The 21,855-nt window shown below is 32.2% G+C and overlaps 1 protein-coding gene across 2 annotated transcripts in view; it reads right to left on the minus strand.

Annotated features, from left to right (window-relative positions):
- LOC129809559 (uncharacterized) overlaps positions 1–21,855 on the minus strand; it is a 36,141-nt gene that overhangs the window by 4,528 nt on the left and 9,758 nt on the right. The window contains exons 2-5 of one of the 2 annotated variants that reach the window (XM_055859486.1): positions 9,546–9,692; positions 8,850–9,410; positions 5,174–5,322; positions 4,125–4,372 (exon numbers count right to left, since the gene is read on the minus strand). In XM_055859486.1, coding sequence (XP_055715461.1) covers positions 4,125–4,372; positions 5,174–5,322; positions 8,850–9,319 — 867 coding nt within the window. In that variant the 5' untranslated portion in view covers positions 9,320–9,410; positions 9,546–9,692. Of the gene's footprint in view, positions 1–4,124; positions 4,373–5,173; positions 5,323–8,849; positions 9,693–21,855 lie in introns of both variants that reach the window. The other variant, XM_055859485.1, reaches the window with a different exon arrangement.

The raw sequence follows: 21,855 nt of genomic DNA on the forward strand, positions 1-21,855 counted from the left end.
TTTTTCTTATGTTTGTACGTATTTGCAAAGTAGAAGGTAGAAGGAATCTAGGATATTTTTTGCAAGTCTCCAACTATTTGCTATATAGTAAATATTTAACCTTTGTAAATGACGAATTTTTAAATTCTCATATTGAAAAATTATTTTAATTATTTTTTATACTTCTAATTTTTTTCAAGCCAAACTGTTTTGGAAAAAGAAACTACAATATTTATACGTAATATTTTTCATTAGACTGAAAATTATTATTCATTGGTATTGTCAGAAAATTGATTTAAATTTTTGGGCTATTTTTGTCCCTATCGCTCGTAGAGGTAAAAAATGCATCGAATAAGAATCTTTTGGATTTTCCAAAGTCAGATGTAAAACGTTTTATTGATTTTGTTTATCGGTTAAATTTTTATTGTTGATATTCGGTCCGTAAAAAGTGTCACGTCGTTAAAGGGTTAAAAGATTGACTATGTCTTAATGTTTAATTGTTTCGGAAGATATTCCTCCTTTCAATTATACTCTTTTATTCTAGGAAAACATTTTTGGTCCGTAAATTAGTAAATTTGTTAAGTACAAAATTCAATATTGGTAAATAAAGAAATCCATCTTGGTCAGTAAGAAAAAGAAAATGGTTCATACCTCTTTGTCAATTTTCCCCACGTTAAAAGTATTTAACTATTTACCAATTTTCATTTTTACCGACTGTTTTACTAAAACACTGCCTAATCTACTGCAGCGTTTTTCCTTGTTTCACAGCAAAAAAGAATTTACTCCTATTATACAGTGTATAATTTTTTACATCATTTTTAGTTATTTATAAAGTTTAAGAAAAGTGTTTAATTTTAAATTTTTTAATTAAAAAGGTTTTTAATTTTCTTTATTTAAGAATTATTATTACTTATTTGGAATTTTTGTTACTGGGATTTTTTTCCTTATTAGATTTGTGCATTTCTCTTATTTTATTTTCAATTTTTTTTCTTAAACTTTGGGTTCTTCTAATGCGAGACACTTGCATATGATGCTCACGTCTTCGCAAAATACTTATCTCTATAGAAAACCACGTTTTAAATGGAAATTCCCCACTTTTTTCACATTTTTTTGCTGAAAATTCAAAAACTTTGGTTGAAATACACAAAATTTCACACAAAGTACCATTATGTTATGTATATTTCAACAATTTTAAATAACATATTGAAAATTATTTATTAATACAAAATTTTATATACTTTTATTTTAACAATTTAATTGCAATTTGAATTGAATAAAAGTCAGTAAGGTCGAAAGAATACCTTGGCACTTTAAAAGCTTTAAGAAGTTTAAGAACCTATTGTCACCCTATTTTGTGTCATTTGGAACACAAAGTTTAAACACCTTTAAATTTAAACAGGATGAGGTCAATTATTGAAAAAAAGCGTAATATTAGGGTAACCGTACCAAATTTCGGCATAGTTGAATGTAAGCACCAAAGTCTTAAGTTTGAAATGTAATATTTTTAATACAAATTGATTTTTTTGTTACTTCTTTTGTAAGGAGTGTTGAATGGGATCTTGCAAATAGTTCATCGTCTTTGTTTTTTTCTAAAAATTATTCTTGATACATTTTAAAATGAATAAAATATAAATATAGCTTTGGATAATGTTTCGACCAATTTGGTTCTCATAGTTCCTTGCATTTCCGGAATTTTTAAAAAGTATTTTTCACATTATCTAGATCGTTAAAGCAACATTTTTTTGTTGTTTTTTTTTGCATTGTAAAATCTCTAGATTATGTATGGCAAAACTAAAAATTCATGGAAATTTGAGGAACAAAAGAAGTGGTCGGAATTGCAAGCTAGACGAAATTTAATACAGTTATCCTACTTGCACTTTATTAGATACATTAATTATATTTCAATATATTTATGAAATTACCCATAGGTGTTCCCTGTCGAACAAGTGTTGCTTGGACCCTATATTACTGTAAGTTATTTGGGATTAGAATTAATGAAAATAAGAACAATTATCTTTTAATTTCATTGATCAATTGCAGGGCAGGCGATTTCATCTGAATGGTTAAATACGGATTAGTTTATAGGATATAAAAATTCGTATTTATTTATAATTTGAAAAAGTAGAACGAATATAAATTATTTTCAGACCTTGTAGGACTTTACACAAAAATATAATTGACAAAGGATTTCATTAAAGTATTTTGATGCTATTTTTTATAAGTTCGGAAATTTAAGATATTGTCATAATTTTCTTTACAAATTGCGCTCAATTTTGATATTTTTAATTTGTGAACATAATATTTTTCGTAGTGGTAAGCAATTTAAATATATTCTAAAAAATTATTATTACAATGAAATTGCCAATTTGAAAGCATAACAATGTTATTCTATTTTTGCCTTTTTTTGGTTATTTAGCTTTAAGCGCGCTTTTAGGATATATATATTTTTTTGAAGTTTCGAAATTAACTCATTCAGTCAATGAACTAGAAATACTTCAAGAGAAAACCGGGGAAGAATTAGCCACGTATAGCATTTTTGTACATTTTTGTACCGGGGTACAATTAGCCAGGGGCAGAAGTAGACAGTGGATTTTTCTCGGTTCCCTTAAAATGTACCTTGAGCAAAGTATTTTTTAATGAAAGTAGGAACACATCCCCATATTCCCAGAAATATTTATAACTCTGATCCTGTTATCCTACAATTTAGAAGCATTTTTATAAAATGGGTATAAAATTGTAGTTTTGATGTTACAGTTTTTGGACCAGCATTTGGTTTTCTGAGTTTCTAGTCAAGGTTTCATAGTTTTACCTCGTTTCTGGTTTCATAAACCTAATTAAAATATATTTTTCACTTGGATAATAATTATCCAATTTTTTATATAAGATGAAAAACACTGAAACAGCCCTCGGGGCAGTTGTAGCTACTCTTCCGTGGCCGGATAAAACTATCAATGATTTTTCACTAATACATGGATAATTGTTAGATGAAAGAGTACTATTGATATTCCAAGCAATATTGCCATTCGGATGAAAAATTTGTGAAATAGATTTTTTCAGGATATTTTCATCATTTTTGCCGCAATTACAAAAATGTCATAAAAAAGTCGGCTAAAGTCTTTTTCATTAGGTTTAAGTTACATATTTAGTATCAGTGGGCTTCAGTGGATCAAGTGAAATAACACTTGGTATTTCCAGTTTTAAAATTTCGTCTGGAAAACTGGTGGCAAATAGCACCCCGAAAGTGGCTAAATCTACCCAGGCCGGGGCAGGTGTAGCCAATGTGTCATACTTTTTTCATTATCCTCTCTAGAAAAAGCCAAGGATTTGAGAGCTCTGAACTATACGGTTTTATACAGCCAATATCTTAATGCTACTTATGAAACAAAAAAACATTAGACAAACTTTATCATTTTTTCACAAATCATGCGCGAAAAAAAAGCTTAATTTGCTGGCTAATTCTACCCCTGTCTCCCCTATATAGTGGGATGTTATAGTTTGTCTTAGAAGTAATATTGAGGAAACTACTGTTCATTCGTAGTTCCCTTCCTATTCATTGAAATTTTTATCAGCCTGATATAAACATTTTTTTACAAATTATACGCAATGAAAAATTTAATATGCTGGTTAATTCTACCCCGGTCTTCCCTACTCCTTTAGATTTTATCTCGTTCCTTTCAATGAAATGAGAAAAATGTTCAGAAAATGAAAGTGCACCTTCGTTTCCAAACTGTCTCACCCTCCCCTAATTCATCAGTATTTTTCATTATTATTTTTAATATTAAATATTTTAATTTGCTCCATATAATAATATTAAAAATTTAAAACAATCTCAAATTTACCGTAAAATAGATTTTTTGAATTGAAAATTTTCTATATTCATTGAAGAGAACTTGAATAAGAAATTGCTATTCAAGATTTATTGGGGTGGAAATAGTTTGCTATTAAATTTAAGTTCTATTTGTTCCTCTTCAAGATCGCTTTGTTGAATAAACTTTTTATTGAAGAGATATGTGTATATGTGCGGAAACTGTTTTGTGAAGTTTAAATATTCTATATACTTCATTCTATACCAAAGTGTATAGAAAATTTAGCAAAACTTTTGCATCAGCACAGCTTTACTAAAACATTTCAATTAGCTAACATACCTTTGGTACAGAGACGACAAGTCCCTCAAGGAGAACTACGTGAAAGGCCCAGACGAAAATGGCAATCACGTAGAAGAGTGTCCATACCGCACGTCCCTGCCAACCGACAGAAGCAGTAGTTTCTTCTCCAGGTGTAACGGTAACATCACTCCCACGACACCGGAACTCGTCGCACAGTCCATAATCCACAGAGATAAAGAGCCCAACAACAGCGGTTGTTGCAGAGAAAATTCGTTGCAATCCCATCACTGGTATTGTGTGGGTGATGAAAAAATACGACATGTGCAAAAAAAGTTATATACATATATATAGAAGAAGAATATGATAAAATTGTTTACATCTCTCTGCCTAGGGCGAATAATACCACTGGGTAGATTTGAGGGATTTGCCAAAAGCATAATGGTAAATATTCCTTATACCTTATAGAATTGAGCTGGGAAAAATAATAGATTTTCCTGGGTGAATTTCCCATGAAGAAAATCTTTGTGAATCGAGGAAAAAAAGGGCTCGTTCATCTTCGGCCTAAGCCAATTCTTATATTCCACACACCCATCTTCCCATAAATTTTATTTATACATGGTAATCGTTAGATAATTAGACAAGAAGCAATTAAGAAAATTTCTTACACCCTTCCTACTCCACTATATAGCATCTTTTATGTATACCAACATAGCAAAATTCATTATGATCAATTGATTTTTACAGAGAATCTTTCGCCTAATACCATGTAAAAGATATTTATCTCCAACTTACAATGATTCACGATTATTAGCAAAGCCTTTTGTATCTTGATACAGAACATTAGCCAAAAAAAATCTTTCTTTTCAACATAATGTAAGCTCTAGATATAAAACATGCTTCAGGGAGAAAATTGATCAAGGAGCAAGGAAGAATTTTGCTGGAATTGCTGAGGATAGGGAAATTCTCCCAATGAAGTGCAATTTTAAATTACTTTTCTATGCGAGACATATTGCTCCCAGATAATTTTCTCAATCGAGGAAGTTTCGATGACGAAGCGATGGGAAATTGCTAAAATTTATGTTACTCACCCTTTCGACAGAAGAAAAAGTAAAAGATGAGAGAAAAGACGAGAGCACCTCCCTTTAGAGGATCTTGAAGATGGCACGGGACTCGCTGGTAGCAGCTGACAGTGAAGAGGATGACACTTATTCCAAAGGACAGAACGATGGGGAGCAACCTGAGAGTTACAGTGTAAAGTATATAAAGAAAAATTGAATGAAATTTTCAACAAGGAAAGACATTTGTTAAAGAATTGCGTACACCACTATATTTTACTACTTCCAACAAAGTAATTGGATTGAAAGCTAATTTAGACAATTATTTTTATTAGGAGAAATTAAGAGCTTTGGAATGTCTAACTAAAATAAAAATAACTAAATATCTTTTACAAGAAGTGAGGTGTATTTATTTGAATCCAATATGGATAGAACATTTAATAAAACATTATGTTGTATTCTTCGTTTTCGTAGAGAAAATACTCAGTATCCTGTATCACAAAGGATTTTCCTTTATTTTTTTCCAATTATTCAAAGAAATTTAGTAAAAAATCAATAACTTCTCTTTTCATCCCAATTAGAGTTTAAGTTAAGGATTTATTTACAGAAGAAAATAAAGTTCTAACATTTGAATTTCTCAACTTTTAAGAGCTTGCATTAAAGCTTAATTTTGAATTAAGTTCAAATTTCTCACTAAAATTTCTTTTTTTTTTCATTTTATTCTGTTTAAGTGGCGAAGGATGAGTTGAAAACTTCATAAACTAATTTTACTATTTTCCCTGTTTTATACTGTTTCCATCTCGAGAAAAATGATGAGTACCTTCAGTTTTTATGGTAACGTATTTTTGCTGCGGAATAAAAACAAATTGCTGAGAATGTAATTATACACTATTTTCTACCTTATTCTTCCCATCAGAGCGTTCTTTTCAGTCACGAATGGCCCTGGAAACTGTTCTTAATTTTTAGTTATGACGCTTCCAAATTATAAAAATTTAGCCAAATTCAATAGAAAATCACAAAAATTTTCCAAAATTCTATTTTTTCTCTATGTAATCGGAACTTTGCGCATTATATTGTGTGACAAAATTTAGGTTTTTGTGGGTGTCTTTGACAAGAGTACCAAAATTTGTTAGAGGGTCATTTAATGATCTCAAATCTGAAATCCGTTTGTCCGAGTCATGTCTACATTTTTTTTAAAATATGCGTTTTAATTTTATTGCTATTTTCTAAAATTCAAAAATTTATATCGTCGGTTGTAATATTCCGATGGTATTTAAGCTAAAACGACGAGCAATTTCATCCTCTACAACACTTATAAACATCAAAACTCTAAAATTTAAACTCAAAAATATATTTTTTTAAAGATTTTTTGAAAAAGTACAATCTAAAATGTGCATATTTCTATATTTTTTCAATCTTCTAATAATTCTCCTACTTAAATAGGACATTTTATATTTTATAGAGTGAGGGTCAGGAGGGCATTTTACCTTATTTTTAGTTTTTTCTCAAAATGAGCTCAAGTTTCTTTCAATTATTCGAGAGCCTAATTTTCAACGGATTAGTTGAAATTTTATTTCTTTTAAAGATCTTTGAATTCTGAACCCAACTGCATCATACAGTAACATGCAAGTAAAGAAAAATAACTCAATATTAGAAATAGGGGAAAGTACTCTCCCTTCGAACGTTCATGCCTTCGAATAATTTGAATTTTCTTTTATTTTCCTAATAGACTTATACATAATTATCTTGTAATTATCAAATTGATGATAATCTAAGTCTCTTAGGAAAACTTAAAGAAAATAAGCATTATTCGAAGGCATGAACGTTCGAAGGGAGAGTAATTTCCCCTACTGTTTTTCGCGTTTTTGCAATTTTCCGACTCATAAAAATTTTAAAAGTAACAGATATCGACTTCCAGTCTTCGGTGACCCTTATAAAATTACATAATCTCGAAATTCATCTTTTTATTAAACCCCCTCCTTCCCCAATCATTCGTTCTTTATCCCCCTAAAATACGTGAACCACCCTTGGAGGGTCTAATTTTCAACAGATTTGGTTTAGATTTTTTGGAAAAGTATTGAAATTTCGAACCCAGTCAGCCTTCATCGGTAATAAATCGGTTAATTATCGATAATTGAATAATTTGTTTTGAATTTTTTTTACTTGAACTTAGTTCCCGAGCTAGAGGTCAGACGGTAAGAGATATCGATTTTCCGTCTTCGATGTCCTCCCCAAAAGTGGACATTATCTCGGATGATCTTTTTCCTTTTTCCCCTCACTCTCTTCCAACCCATTCGAATATGTTTTAGAGGTAGTCCAGATGAACATTTCATCCAAACATACCTATGATCGGGAAAATCTCCATTTTCAATTACTGAATGTTAAAGTTAAATCACTTTGGAGGGGGGGGGGTAAAATTTTTCAAATACAGTGGATGAATTTGGATTTTTAGAAATATTTTGGTATTTAGAAAGATCTTGGTATTTCTTATCCGGCTATATCAGTCCTGATCGGTAACGAATTGATCAAGTAATTATAATTGATTCATTTTTCTCGAATCTCTTTTTATTTAGAATTCTTATTCTCTTATTTTATTCACAATTATTAGCAAATTTCCTAGTTCAGAATTGTTTTTCGATTTGTGAATGAATTCAATCGTTAATAAATCGGTATACACGATTAAAGAACATGCAAAAAGATAATTTATGGATAGCTTCTATTTCGTGAGCTCGAACAATCCACAAAGCTGGGATAATAATATTAATCTTTTAATATTAATCTTCATTTAATAGATTCAATAATCGCATAAATCTTTGAAAAGTTCTATTGAAAAATATTGTATGCCCAAAATTCTGTCATAGATTTTAAGTTCTTTTGTACAGGCTTTTAATGTAAAATTGCTAAACTAATTTAGGTTCTTTACAGGAAAGATTAACAAGTATCACCCTGGATTATTCACAATTAGATTGTCAAAATTATCTAAATTCCCTCTTTATATCAAAGCTTAGTTTAAGAATCTTTTAATCTTTTAATAGTGAACACTTATGCTTTGTTTTCTATTTCATGACTCTCCATTATATTTGAAAAGATGGGATGTCTGGTAAGAAATTGCTTTCAAAATTCAAACAATAAATTAAAGAAAAAAACAGAGTTATTAAATTAAACGAAAAAACCAAACCAACAAATAAACATGTGAATTTGAGAAGGAATAACATCATGAAATTTTAATATATTATTTATCCTATACATAAAACAGTCAATTAAATACACTTTTATGACAAAATTGTTTGATAAATAAAAAAGTCGAAAACAGCGTTGTAATGCAAATTGACATTATGATGAATTATTTGGAATATGGGAAGGGAATAATTTTCAAATATCCATGACAATAATTCAATTCAAGAATATAAAACAGATTATTGAGATTATTTATAAAAGACACCAAAATGGGGAGCATTTTAGAGGAGTAATAGGAAATCAATATATATGTATAAATGGGGGTCGAGAAAAGCCATAAAACTCTTTCTAATATTAGACTATATTGTAGCCAATAAATATTCAATAGACACGTAAAGAAGCCTATAGGAACATAAAATTTTGCAGCCATAAACTTTTCCACCTAATAGGGTACACCTCCCCAAAAGTTAATACATTCCCTTGATTGTATTAAAGTCTTAAATTAAATTAATGAAAACTCCATGGTACTCACCTTTTCCATGGCACAGGTGGTCTGTAGAAGGGTACCTTCCATTTGCTGGTACTTCCGAGTATGACGGATGTCCCAACAAAGACCAACGCCACAGTGAAGGAGATAAAGAGAATGGCTCCAAAGATATTAAATCGTTCACCATTGAGTCTTAATTGTTCATAGTAGAGTGGCAGGAGGATGATGAGTGCGAGAGTGGACAGGAGAAGACCACTTCCGTATCCAAAGAGTTTTAGTGTAGAATGGAGACCAGTAAATTCCGATATAGGATTCGTTTCCTCCATCTCTGTGCGAATTGACGCTGAGTCCATGAGTTGTGGACTGAATGCAATGTGCATTCCTTCATTTTCCGAAACCTGCTCCAATTCCTCCTCATCATCGGCATCGTCTTCCTCCAAATCCGACGATGACACTCCAATTACATCATCTTGATCCGACAGTATTGATGATTCTTCACCGTATCGCTCCGTCATCGTTCCTCCGTTCTTGCTGTTCGTACTCCCAGATCTTGGAAAGGATGGTTTTTGGAGGGATTTCAGCTGAAGATGAAAATTCTCCGTTGTTCTATCAGATACACAAAAGAATGTGATGCGATACGAGAAAGTGAAGGCAAGCGTAAATTATGCAAAATATTCTCCACTTCCAGCTTTTAAGATTGAAAATTTTACTTTTCACTTTTTTTTTTTAATTAATAACCACCTTCCTGGTTCTTCACGCTTGTACACTGAATCTGTACAGCATTCTCGAAGCTTTTCTTGGTGTTTTGAACTTGATGAGAAGTTGATTGACGGCGGTATTTGTTTTATTATTCACAGAAGAGGAATGAAGTGTAATTTCGTGTAAATTCTGAAAATGCGAATATGAGGAAAAATGTATGAACGTAAATGAGTGCATGTAAGAGGCTTTCAGGAATAAAATGCTTATGGGTGGTCAGAGTTTTAGTATATATATAGGTCCGCAGGGTGTGTACGACACATTTTTTTGCTTTACTACACCCAACTACACCCCCATTTCATCTCACACCAAATGTCGTCCGCACTTGTACCATAAGTTCACAAAATGAAACCCCACACTTAAATGGGATGTTAAATGAAGTGGGTGGTCTTGGTGGTGGATTTAAAAGCACCGACTTTCACGGTGCTTTTCCCTCTGTACCACCAACATTTTTAAAATAACATTCCAAGGAGCACCACCATCCTTAATATAGCCCGAAACCAAATGATGAAAAGCAAAATTGAGCTTTTTTTATCCATGCGGAAAAGACCCAGGAATAGGACATAGGCAAAGGTTTTTTTTAAAGGCTTTGGAAGAGAGTGTTTGAATTCACATCAAGACACTACTTATGTCCAGTAATAATACAGTAATAATAGCTTTTAAAGTATATTCCGAAAGGCATTGAATATCATATATGTGTCATACTGACTTATGCTTAAATAGTTTTATATTCAATCATGTGCAAAAGTTGAAAAGTTTGTTTTGGTTCTAGAAAAATTTTATTATAAAATGCAATACAATTATTAAAAAAATGTTATTCCCACTTTAAACAAATAACTACAGGTAGATTTGAGTTTTAACCACTATTTTACCTCAATATTACGTAATTTTTACTGTTTTTTACTATTGGACAAAAGGGCAAAGAGATAAAATTAGTATTTCGTATGTTTTGCTTAGAGGGTTTATGTAATTTCGTCGATTTAAGGAAGTCGATGTACAGGAAAGTGGGCCAGTACTAAACATGGGGTAGTTGTAAACACTGCGATTTTCTTTTAATTTAATAAATGCATATTATACACCGAGAAAAATTTGGATGGTATTTTCTACAAATCGTGTCTTTAAATTCTACTATCTCAAAAGATAGTAGAAAATACCATCCGCCATAGAAACTTTCCTTTAGAATCTACCATCTTGACATTTTAAAATTTACTATCCTATGGATAGTAAATTATAATAGCCGGATGGTAAAATCTACTATCCTCATTTAGATTTTACCTTGACCTCTCTTAGATTCTAATATCCGGGAAGTAAATTTTACTGGCCGCATATTTGATGTTAAAATTTAACTGGAAGACAGTAAATTTTAACGGAGGATAGTAATTTGGATTGAAATTACTATCCAAGCCAGTAAAATTTGCCATCCTGCTGTTAGAATGTCATTTTGGAATATCGTGGGTGCCGATGCAACGGTTCCCGATATGCTTTGAATATATTATAGCAATTCGTGGCGCAGCTGGAAGATGCAGGACTGTCATCACAAAGGTCGCGTGTTCAAATCTCGGCGCAGTCGTCAATTTTCACGCACCAAAATGGCTTGAAATACAGAGAATATCATCCAAGAAGGGCCCCAAGCCCTCAAACAATCAATGGCCAAAAATCAATGAAAATAAGGAAAAATAAATTTTTCCGACATTTTTCATTCTAATATCCGGCTAGTAAAATTTACTATCCTGCCAGTAAAATTTACCATCCAGCTAGTAAAATCTAATATCCAGGGATGTTAGAATTTACCATCCGGCTATTAGAATTTACTATCCATGCAATAGATTCAACAATTTTTGACAGTCCAATTTAATATCGCGTTTGCTGGGTGACTTTTTTACTATCCGGCCATTAGAATTTTGTATGGAGGATGGTAAATTTTACCATCCACATTTTTCTCGGTGTACTTCCAGAGAATGTGACCTACAGAAAACCTTGTTTACTGAAGAAATGGTCGACATAAGTGTAAGTAGTGACTGAACATGTGACTCAAAGAGAATCTTTTGGCAGTAATCTCAGGGTATTCTACATGAAGAGACAAGAAATGTTTTTTTCGATAACCATATGATCGGACATTGTTTAAAGTTGGCTCAACGACCCTCTACGTAGAACAATTATCTGATTTTACACTACAAAGAACGTCAGATCATATGGTCGTTGAAGAAAAACTTTCTTGTTTCATCATGTGGAGCACCCTGAGATTAGTGCGAAAAGAATTTTGGCACTAATCCTCTTTGAGTCAACCTAAAGCTGATCATCGGCAACTGACGTCTAACGGCCAAGCGAAGCAACTCATTTATCCAAGCATAACTTTTTTTGGACATTGATGAAATCTTTGAAATTTAGAAATTTTGAAGGCCTGTGAAAGAGGTCACCCTAAGATGAAAACACTTTTCTTGTCTTGTCCAGAGCTTTCGGTCCCGATGTGGACCTTCTTCAGTGTTATTTAGGCGACCATTGAAGAAGATCTACATCGGTAGCGAAAGCTCTGGGCAAGAGGAAAAAAGTGTTTTCATTTTTTTTTCATCATAATTGATTATAGAAGTCCTTTTCGGATATTTCTCTCATGGTTTTTGGTCACATTTGGCCCTTCAGGTTTTGAAGGGCTCTAAAAAATCATTTGAACCTTACTGGTCAAATATAGAGCAATAGCGTCATTAGATTCTACATGAAGTAGAAGCATTAAAAAACATACCTAGCACTGTACTTCATCACTAAAAATTATACACTACATTTTTTGGCCTGTAAACGGTCATCCTGGACTTAAGAAATGTTCACCAAATTTTATTTACACCCTGACAAACAAATAAAAAAACACATGCACTGAGGAAACTCGATTATACATTTCAATTTTTAAATTTTTTTGGATGCTATATTTATAAGATTAATTTTGATTAATTTATCAAATGACCGCAAAATCATATTGAAGTGGAAAATTGCTCAAAAAAGGTATATTAAAAAAAATCATTAATATATATTAATTAATTTAATTTGACCAAATCTGTTGAAAATTAGCCCCTTTGATCTTGATTTAACCGTGAAAGCTGTCGATGTTTTAATGTTCAGCTGGACTAACTACAAAACATATCCGAAAATCATTGAAATTGCTTTGGCCGATTCGTGATAAGTCGAAAAGTCGTGTTTTGGGACGGGATGAAAGGGTTGGGGTTGATTTGGGTAAGTTAGTTCGCTGGAGAATGTTGACTTGTGCGGGGTTTACCGAAGACCGGAAAACAATATCTCTTACCGTTTAGCAGTCAGGGGGTAGATTGTGTAAAAATCGTGAACGTTCACTTATGAAATATTTACAAGTGAATGATTCACCGCTTGCGTTCGATAGAAAAGTGATTATGAATGAGTAAGTGAACGAGCTTTGGTGAAAAACTGCTAGAGTGAATTAAAACCAGTGATAAGCCCAGATAAGCTTATGGTAGCTGAGATTTTTTACAGGTGACCTCGAAGTACGTGCAACTCGGGATGCGTGCAATTCGGAATGCGTGAAAATTCAATTGTGAGTTGAATTTTTGATACTAAAGAATCGCGTCGAGCCAATTTTATCTGTTTCGTCCGCCGAGTACAGTTTGCTCGATGCGATTCTCTACCTCCAAAATTCAACTCACAATCGAATTTTCACGCATTCCGAATTGGAAACACTCCGAGGCCGCCTGTAAAGAACCTCAGCTATCATAAGCTTATCTGGGCTTATTACTGGTTTTATCTTATAATGTCATTTTATTGAAATTAATTATTTTTATATATAATCTATTTTTCGAAAAATGAAAGAAAATGGGAATTGAGCTGTTTCGTACAACAGTGCAACTTTTTTAAATATCCTGATTTGATCGGCCTTAACATAATTCTTTTGTAATTTACAATTTTTATTACATTTCAACTTTATTAGATTTATTAGATATAAATTTAACGTTTAATTGAAAATGCGATTATATACATTTTAGGTGTAATATTGATAAGAAATAAATTGAATTATTGCAGGACGTATAGCTGTATGTTGTTAAACAATAATGATGTAATCTACGTTTTAATCATGCAATATTATTTATTTTTCTCCAACAGAGATGAGATTCGTTCATTTATCGCGATTTTACATTATTTAAAAATTAATCAGTCTATCACAATGGTCAGAGAAAGGGTGTATGCTTCTACAGTGCTTATTTTATTCATCATTAGATGAATTGTTATGAATTAAAGTTAATAAACATTCAACAACGGTATTTTATTTAGGGGAAAACAACAGATATGCATAATTAATGTTTTCTTTAATAATATTTGAAACAAATTTGTATACACGAACATAACATTTAAATTTAAATTCGAAATGAATATCATATGTGAAATTGTCATGTAGTCATCTGCTGAAAACAATTTTTGGAATAATGTATATATTCTTCTGTATATAAAGAGGAGAATGAAGAGATTTGGGATACTTTTTTGTGTGGTTTTATTTTAAGTATGCTGAAGAGATTGTAAAATGAATTGAAAATTCTTCCAGTCTGTGGCATTCTCTTGTTGTACACTGACTTCATCAAAAACTCTGTAGGATTCCGGAAAATATTGGAGTAATTTTATGAAAAACTTAATGGCATTATATACTAAATTGCTTTTTTTGTGAACCACATTGGAACAATAGAGTGGCTTGGTGTATAAAATTATTATCTTTTAAATTCACTTGTTCATTCAAATTTTAAAGCAATTTATGTTAATTGTCGCTTAATATTAAGTCATAAGTTTGATTTGAATCTTTGAATTGCACAACAGAATTTGATCTGTTATTTGATAAAAAGGTGATTCTCGTTTATTAACAAAATCACTGTAATTTATTTGAAATTTTACCAAAATGTTTACTGATTGCTATAATAATTTCAAATAAATCAGACTAAGAAAAATGTTTCAAAATAAAATCTATAATCTTAATATGAAAGACAATGTAAATTTTATAGGGCAATAACAAATAAATAAATAAATAAATAAATAAAAATATTGAGAAAAATCATGAGGTGAACAAATATGATGAACGAGGGAACCATCATCATGATTTTCAACCGTTTATCCCTTTAACCGCTTATTAAAGTCGTGAAGTTTTCATTCAAATCCATTCTGGTATTGCAAATTTCAAATAAACGCGAATTTTTTTTCTTAGAACTGCCCCATTTTTGTACAAATTTGCCCCACATTGGGAGACTTTTATGTCTTATGTGACTCGAGTAAAATCTTTTTCTCCGCATTATGTATTTTTATTAACCCTAAACTCAACTGTAACTCACAGGATGTATAGTATACTAAGTTTTAGTTGTTTTTATCATTTCTTCCTAAAACGTTCTCAAAATCCAATTTATTTTTCATGGGTGAAACTACCCCTACCTCCGCTTCATATTGATTCCACTTTCATTAAGTTATATAAAATTAACTTTAGGGTAAATTAGCAAACTTGCGGCTATATATATATATAAGTCATTATGGTATTTGGTAAGATTAAACATCCACAAGATCAATATAATTATAAATCGTAAGAAAATGTAACGCACCAGACTGCAACTCTTAGAAATCATCTTGCTCCTTCTTTTACGTCTAACTCTTGGCCTTTGTAAAATAGATAATACCTAAATGTATATAAAGTATACCATATCATCGTTTCGCTTAAAAGTTTCTATATATTTTCTGTAGAAATACAACGTTTGATGGGGGTTTGTGGGAGGATTGAGGTCCATATATCAGAAAATTGAAAAATCGTTCTATGCTCTATGGCATTTTTCGTTCCTTTCGTGAAGCACGTAAGCGAGTTCTTATAGCAAGAAGACATTGCGGAATGAGAATAAAATTGGCGGCGGAAAAGTTTCGCGGGATGCTGATGAAGAAATCCAAAAAAAAAACTCAACCAAAGTAGAATTTCTCATCAGCAATAATTCCTCAATGTAGAAAGAAAATCAATTAAGTTGAATCTGAGTACGAAAGAGTTTTACGAAGACCCAAATGGTACAACTTCGTTGGCTGTTAAAATCATTTTTCATTCGCCAAACGACCCACCAAATTGCGAGACAGCGCACAAAAGTTAGAGAATGGGTTTGGACACAGTGTCGCCAGAATCACAAGTCTCTGCGAGCTTTTAGTGATTGTGTAAGAACTTATATTTCCCATGGCATCATCAGAGAATATGGAACATGAGTGGAATGGGACAAAAAGGTACCAGATTTTCACCCCTTTTCTGATTCTCCTACGATCATTCATAAAAGTAGATGGAGGAATGAGAACCATCGTGCGGCATCGAATAACAATGATGCCATGATGTATAATATGTATGTCAGGAACAGAGACAATATACCAACTCTTGAGCCTCTTGGGGGATGTACGAGGAGCGCAGTTTGAAAGAATATTTGGTTTGAGAGAAAAGCGTGAATAATTCAATCAATATTTATATACTTGATGGCACTGTAGCATCGTCGCCCTCATGAGCTTTATGAGCCCTTCTTCAATGAGGCGTCGATGTGGAAGAGAGATGGAAGTTCAAAAGGTGACTTCCTCTAATCATCACCCTTTATCCTCGCTCATTGAACCAAATTCATGGCCAAAGTTTCCTACAGTGCCTATATTTATCTCCCCATGCCCTCCTAAACATTTCTCCAGTATTCATTTCCAAAAATTTGTTGCCCACATGCTCCTCTTTAACCCATCATAGTAAGAAACTTATACCCCAACGGGCACCCCAGGGAGACGAAAAGATCAAGAGCTGAATGGATGCCATTTAACCATTAATCTTTTACACCTACCACCCGCATTCGCACACATATTTTCCCAAGGGAACAATACATAACACACAGCTTCAGCCAGTGACGAAAAAAAAATATATATCAAAAAGTATTTCCACAGTTTAACACACAAATCCACCCTCTGAATTTAGTATCGTCTGTCACTTTTCAATATTCCATTGAATTGATGGCCTATTCAGGGGGCATAGTATAGAAGCATTGGCGCAGTGCGGACATCACAATGAATTAAATCAGGGTGCACCCGGAAAGATTTAATGCTAATCAATTTTTTGAAAATATTGTCAAATACTCACACTACGTGAAAAGAATGATGTGATTTATTTAAATTAGAATAATTTTCAGTTACAATCTCAATTATTAGTTTTCCTTATGGATATAAATAATAAATATTGGTTAAAATTCATAAAGAATTTAAGTATAGGCTTGACATAAATACTTATTGTATTAAAATATCTGCTGCCGTTTTCGTAAAATTACTTAGACATTTTAGTTTCGTTTTGAAAAGATTTCAATTTTTACAGCAATTCATACACTGAGAAAAAAAGGGTGCGATTAACATTTTTTCCTCAGAACTTTAACACTTTTCTGGTGTAAAATATATCAACATTTTTTAATGTTAATTTTACACCTTATTGAGGGTAAAATTAACATGAAAAAGGATACCTTTAACCCCTAATACACCTCAAAAGGGTAATATTTACACCGATTTCGGATCAACAATGCAGGGTAAAATTAACATATCCGGAATGTTATTTCAACTTTTTCGGATTTCTCTCAGTGTAGAGAATTTCATAAAGTTTCTGAATGCGGCTTTATTTTAAAAAGTTTGCTCTGAAAATTTTGCGGAATTCCAGATTTTCCGAAATCTAAAACTAGACTAGGGTCGGATGAACGTCTGTTGGACAGGGAACCCCTATTGACACTTTTGTCAAAATGTTGAAAATTATTGAATGTATCTAGTAAAATATAAGTAATATAACGTTTTTTCTGTAATATACCTTTCACTATATATAAACAGAGATGTTCAAATTTCACATTCCAAATAGTACAGAATAGGGTGTCAATAGGTGCTAACACGAGTTCTTAAAGTGTCAATAGACGTTCCTTTCACCCTATTATATTTAAGTCTAAAATTCAACTTTTAAAGGGAGAGGTGTAAACTCGGACAGCTCTATTATTAATGTTTCAGTAATACAAGACAATTATTATACTTTCAATTTTTAAAACTATTTTAACTTACTTAATCATTGAAAATCTTCTGTTTAACGCAATTTTTAAATTATTTACAGTAAAATTGTGGGCAAAAAGTTTGCAAATTGTGCCAAGTGATTTTCAGTTTTTATCTCATAACTCTTGCAGGGCTAACTTAGTAAATATAACATTTTTTGGGGATGTAGATTTAACGTTTTTGCATATAATTATACTATCTTTTTATACTACTGTAGGTAGACTTGCAATAGTCTTGTACGGAGCCGACGATTCACTTATTGTATGGTAGAATTTAGTAATTCAGAATTTTGAAATAAATAACTGTTTTAAATGGGCAAAAAGAAGAAACCACGTTTGCACTTCTTTGTGATCTTTCTGCCCATTTAAAACACTGAGTATATTTCAAAATTCTCAATTATAAATCACTCCGATTTACTCTATTTTACCCATTTTGCCGATTATATCCTAGCAAGGACAATTTTGTAGAAAATAAGGCCCATTCGACAATTGTTAACCCAGTTGACGGCCAAACCCACCAATCCCAATCCTTCATTTCTATGACACACCCAATATATCATCCCTAGGCGGGTCCTGAAGGTTGCTGGGGCTTATTTTTCGAGTCATCTGTCCCTGTACTTCAGTGAGTAAGCATCAGTCGCCATGGGCAGTTCACTCCGAGGAAATTGAAAGATGGGTGGCACGGGTGGCACTTTCACTTGCCCATTTTCCCTTAATAAATTATATTATTATTTCACTGTGCCCCATTTAGGCTCACAAATTCAGAAGTGGGATCCCGAGTTCCCAAAAGTGGATCACGAAAGGAACGATTGAATTAAATTTTAAACTTGTTTAAATTATGTAACGACCTATACGATTAATGATTCGGGATTTTTTGCCGTCTTGCCCGATGAAGTCGGTTGTGAAGTCGGCGGCAGCCGCAGATGATAAAAGAGAAATAAAATTATTATTATTATTATTGTTGTAGTGAGATTTTATATATTAGAATTTTACTAATAATAAGAGTGACATTATTATTACATTGTACACAGCTCAAGTAATGACAATTAAACGAAAATTAAGCAAGAGGATATTTTTTTATAATAATAACTTATTAGAAAAATCCTGAATTAACTAACGCATTGTGCCCACTTTGAGAAATTTGAGTTCGATCTCCAGAAATTTTAAACTCTGTTTTCTTATCTTTGGGCACTAACTGGGTCAAGTGGTAGAGACCACGCTCTATGATGCAAGTGTCCCGGGTTCGAATTCAAATCCCCTTTAGGTCACCAGGAATTTCTCTGGCGTTAATGGTATTCGAATTGCATCCAGTGAGCTTCACTGCACCTGATTCCACGGGCATGGGACTGACAACCTCATTATGGAATGTTGTGCCAGCATTATTATTATTTATTATTATTATTTTATCTTTTGGATGAAAACGAATAGAACATAATAATTATTTACATTTGGGTGTGTGTACAGTTTGGAGTCAATCTTGCTCCAACATTGTATCTTACTAGTTAAAAGTTCGACTTGAAATACATATTAATTTATTATTATAAGGAAAAACACTGAAATGTAATTTTTGTGTGCTTCTACCTCAAAACACAAACATCGTAAGAGAATATGGAGCAAAATGAAACAAAACAGATATTTTATTATATTAAGAGTTCCCAGAAGTTCAGAAAGATTTCAAATTAACACATTTCATATGAAATTTACCGCCCTAACTTTGCTGAAAATCATTTTCTTCTATCTCTAGAGAAATTTGCTTTTCAAAACACATTTCAAAAGCTTATTTTTCAAAAGTTCTCAAAAATATTTACATTTTGATAACTTGGTTCATTTTTTATTAATGTGCTTTTCAAGTCATTTTAATGAATTTGCTCTTAGCATAAAAGTCGTGAGGTTTATGGCCTCTGCACATTAGAGAACTTTATGTCTATATTTGATAGTTTTTCTAGGCAATTTACGTGAATATGGACATAAATTTTTCTATCGTGTAGAAGCCAGTAGGGTCAAAATAGATTCAGGTTGATCCTCGAGTAGCCTATAAAATTTGGCAATAAAGATTTATCCCATCTCGTGATACACCAAGGTGATTCACCACCGTGATCCGACCATTGCTTAGAAGCCCTTTGCAAAAATTTCTTTATCTAACTTTTATCTAACCTAAAATATCCTAAATAACCTAAAATATCAAGACTTAATTGGAAAAAATCGTAAAGCCAAAAAATGGCAAAGTGGTACCTTTTCAGCACATTAAATTGGCTATTACAGTGTGAAAATTTAATTTTAAAAATGTGTTTTTATATATTAAGCACATGATTTAAAGAAATAAAAAGCCATTTATAAGAATCCGACAGAACGAATTCAACTTATTACGAGGTCCTAATCGAAAAGTGTTTTACATTCATATAGTGGAAAATATACTTAAGAAAGGCCGAGCCATTATCAATCACGATGGTGACTGTATCCATTTTATTAACGGTAAAGCATCTTGGTCCTCAAAGAGTACGATATTATCATTATTACTTGAGAATAAAAAAACATTTATTCAACACATTAAGCCGACCACGCTCTTACTAAAACAGATTGTATTGCATTGGAATTCTGGTAAAATAAAATAATATAGACAGAATTTTATATAAATTGGTGAAAGGGAAGCTAACTCACTAAAAGGAGTAGTTAGTAAATTAATGTCTCTCTGACTGTGAACTCCCGGGTTTTAATTTGGGTAGCTGCGGATTTTTTCAGTTGTAGGGTAAAGGCTCATAATTTTGTACAGTCTGCTTATAAGCATCGATGTTCCAAGTTTGAAGTGCGATATTTTCAATACTAATTGATTTTTTTGTTACTTTCTTTTCAGAAGGATTGCTTAGAAACTCGGCTAGCTATTTGTCGTGTTCTTTTACTAAAATTAGTTTTAATACGTTTAAAAATGAATAGATATGTAGAGGTGAATTTGACTCTTATTTTGGACAACTTGGTTATTAATTTGGACAACTTAGTTGTAAATTTGGACAGCTAAGCCGCCTTAACAGGATGCCCATTGTTCTTCATTTCATGAACCAATCTTACCAACTCCTCTTCCTGTTCATGTAAGGGAAACGTAGAATGTCACAAGAAGCCCGGAAACTTTCCATGTCATTCATTAAAGTGAGTTGACTTCGGTACTCAAAGTACGTGCAGATTCGCTCATTCCCTGTCCTTTCCGGGAGCCTTTCAAGGCTTTTCTCACTACATCTCATTCGTAGAGATGATGCTCCTTTGTTTCTCCAGGCATTTGTCTAACCTAGTCATCACAAAAGCTAAAACTTCACGAAATTTCGTGAGAAAAACACCTGTCCAAAATAAGGAGTATCACCTCACTGGTGAATGTCTTCCCATTTTTCACACGAAAAACCTAATTCACAAGGCAAATCTCACTTCAGGGCAAATGTACAAATCACCAATAACGTGAATTAACACGTTATTCAATGAATATTCAATAATATCACTCAAAAAAAGCGAAGAAACATTGTTAGTACTTCACCACAGCTAAATAAGACTGAAGTAAATATGAAGTTCTGTTATATTTCTCGTAAGCAATTGCTCACACTGAATTTTCAACAAAGCAATTTCAACTCAAATCATATTCAAAATTTAACGTATTTACTGTTAAAATCTTACAAAAAGAACAAATATTTAGATAAAATTCATTATTCATCAAATATTGAAATAAAAATCCATAATTTTAATCAATTTATTTTTAGTGTCCAATTTTATCCTCAAAGTGTCCAAAATAAGAAACTGGTCAAAATTATGAGCCTTTTCCCTATTTAGTATTGAATTATGATGTTATTCGTGTTACTATTCCAAAGAAAAATGAGAAAGGAGAATTTTTTCCTCTGAACATTTTTTTAGCACATTACTGTTTTCAAGTGTTTCTACTATAATCCACTTTTCTCTGGATTGGTTCCTGTTACGACTGTTCCGTGGTATAAGAACACAACGAGGACTGGGGAAAACAGTCGAGACAAATCCTACACAAAATCAAAAGATTCCCCCTTTCAATTAGAATGGCATCATAATGGGCACAAATTAGTGACATGTATACAGTAGATCCGAAAGGCTTAAGCCGACCTGTAGACAAATCATGTATTTTCTATGAATAAATAAATAGATAAGACATTACCGTATCTTACAGTAGAATACATTAGATTTATGAGAGCAATGGTGATTGTGAAGGGTAGATAAATTCACTTCCTATTTTGCTTTAC

The sequence above is a fragment of the Phlebotomus papatasi genome, chromosome 1 (genome assembly GCF_024763615.1).
Source record: "Phlebotomus papatasi isolate M1 chromosome 1, Ppap_2.1, whole genome shotgun sequence".
Taxonomy (NCBI): domain Eukaryota; kingdom Metazoa; phylum Arthropoda; class Insecta; order Diptera; family Psychodidae; genus Phlebotomus; species Phlebotomus papatasi.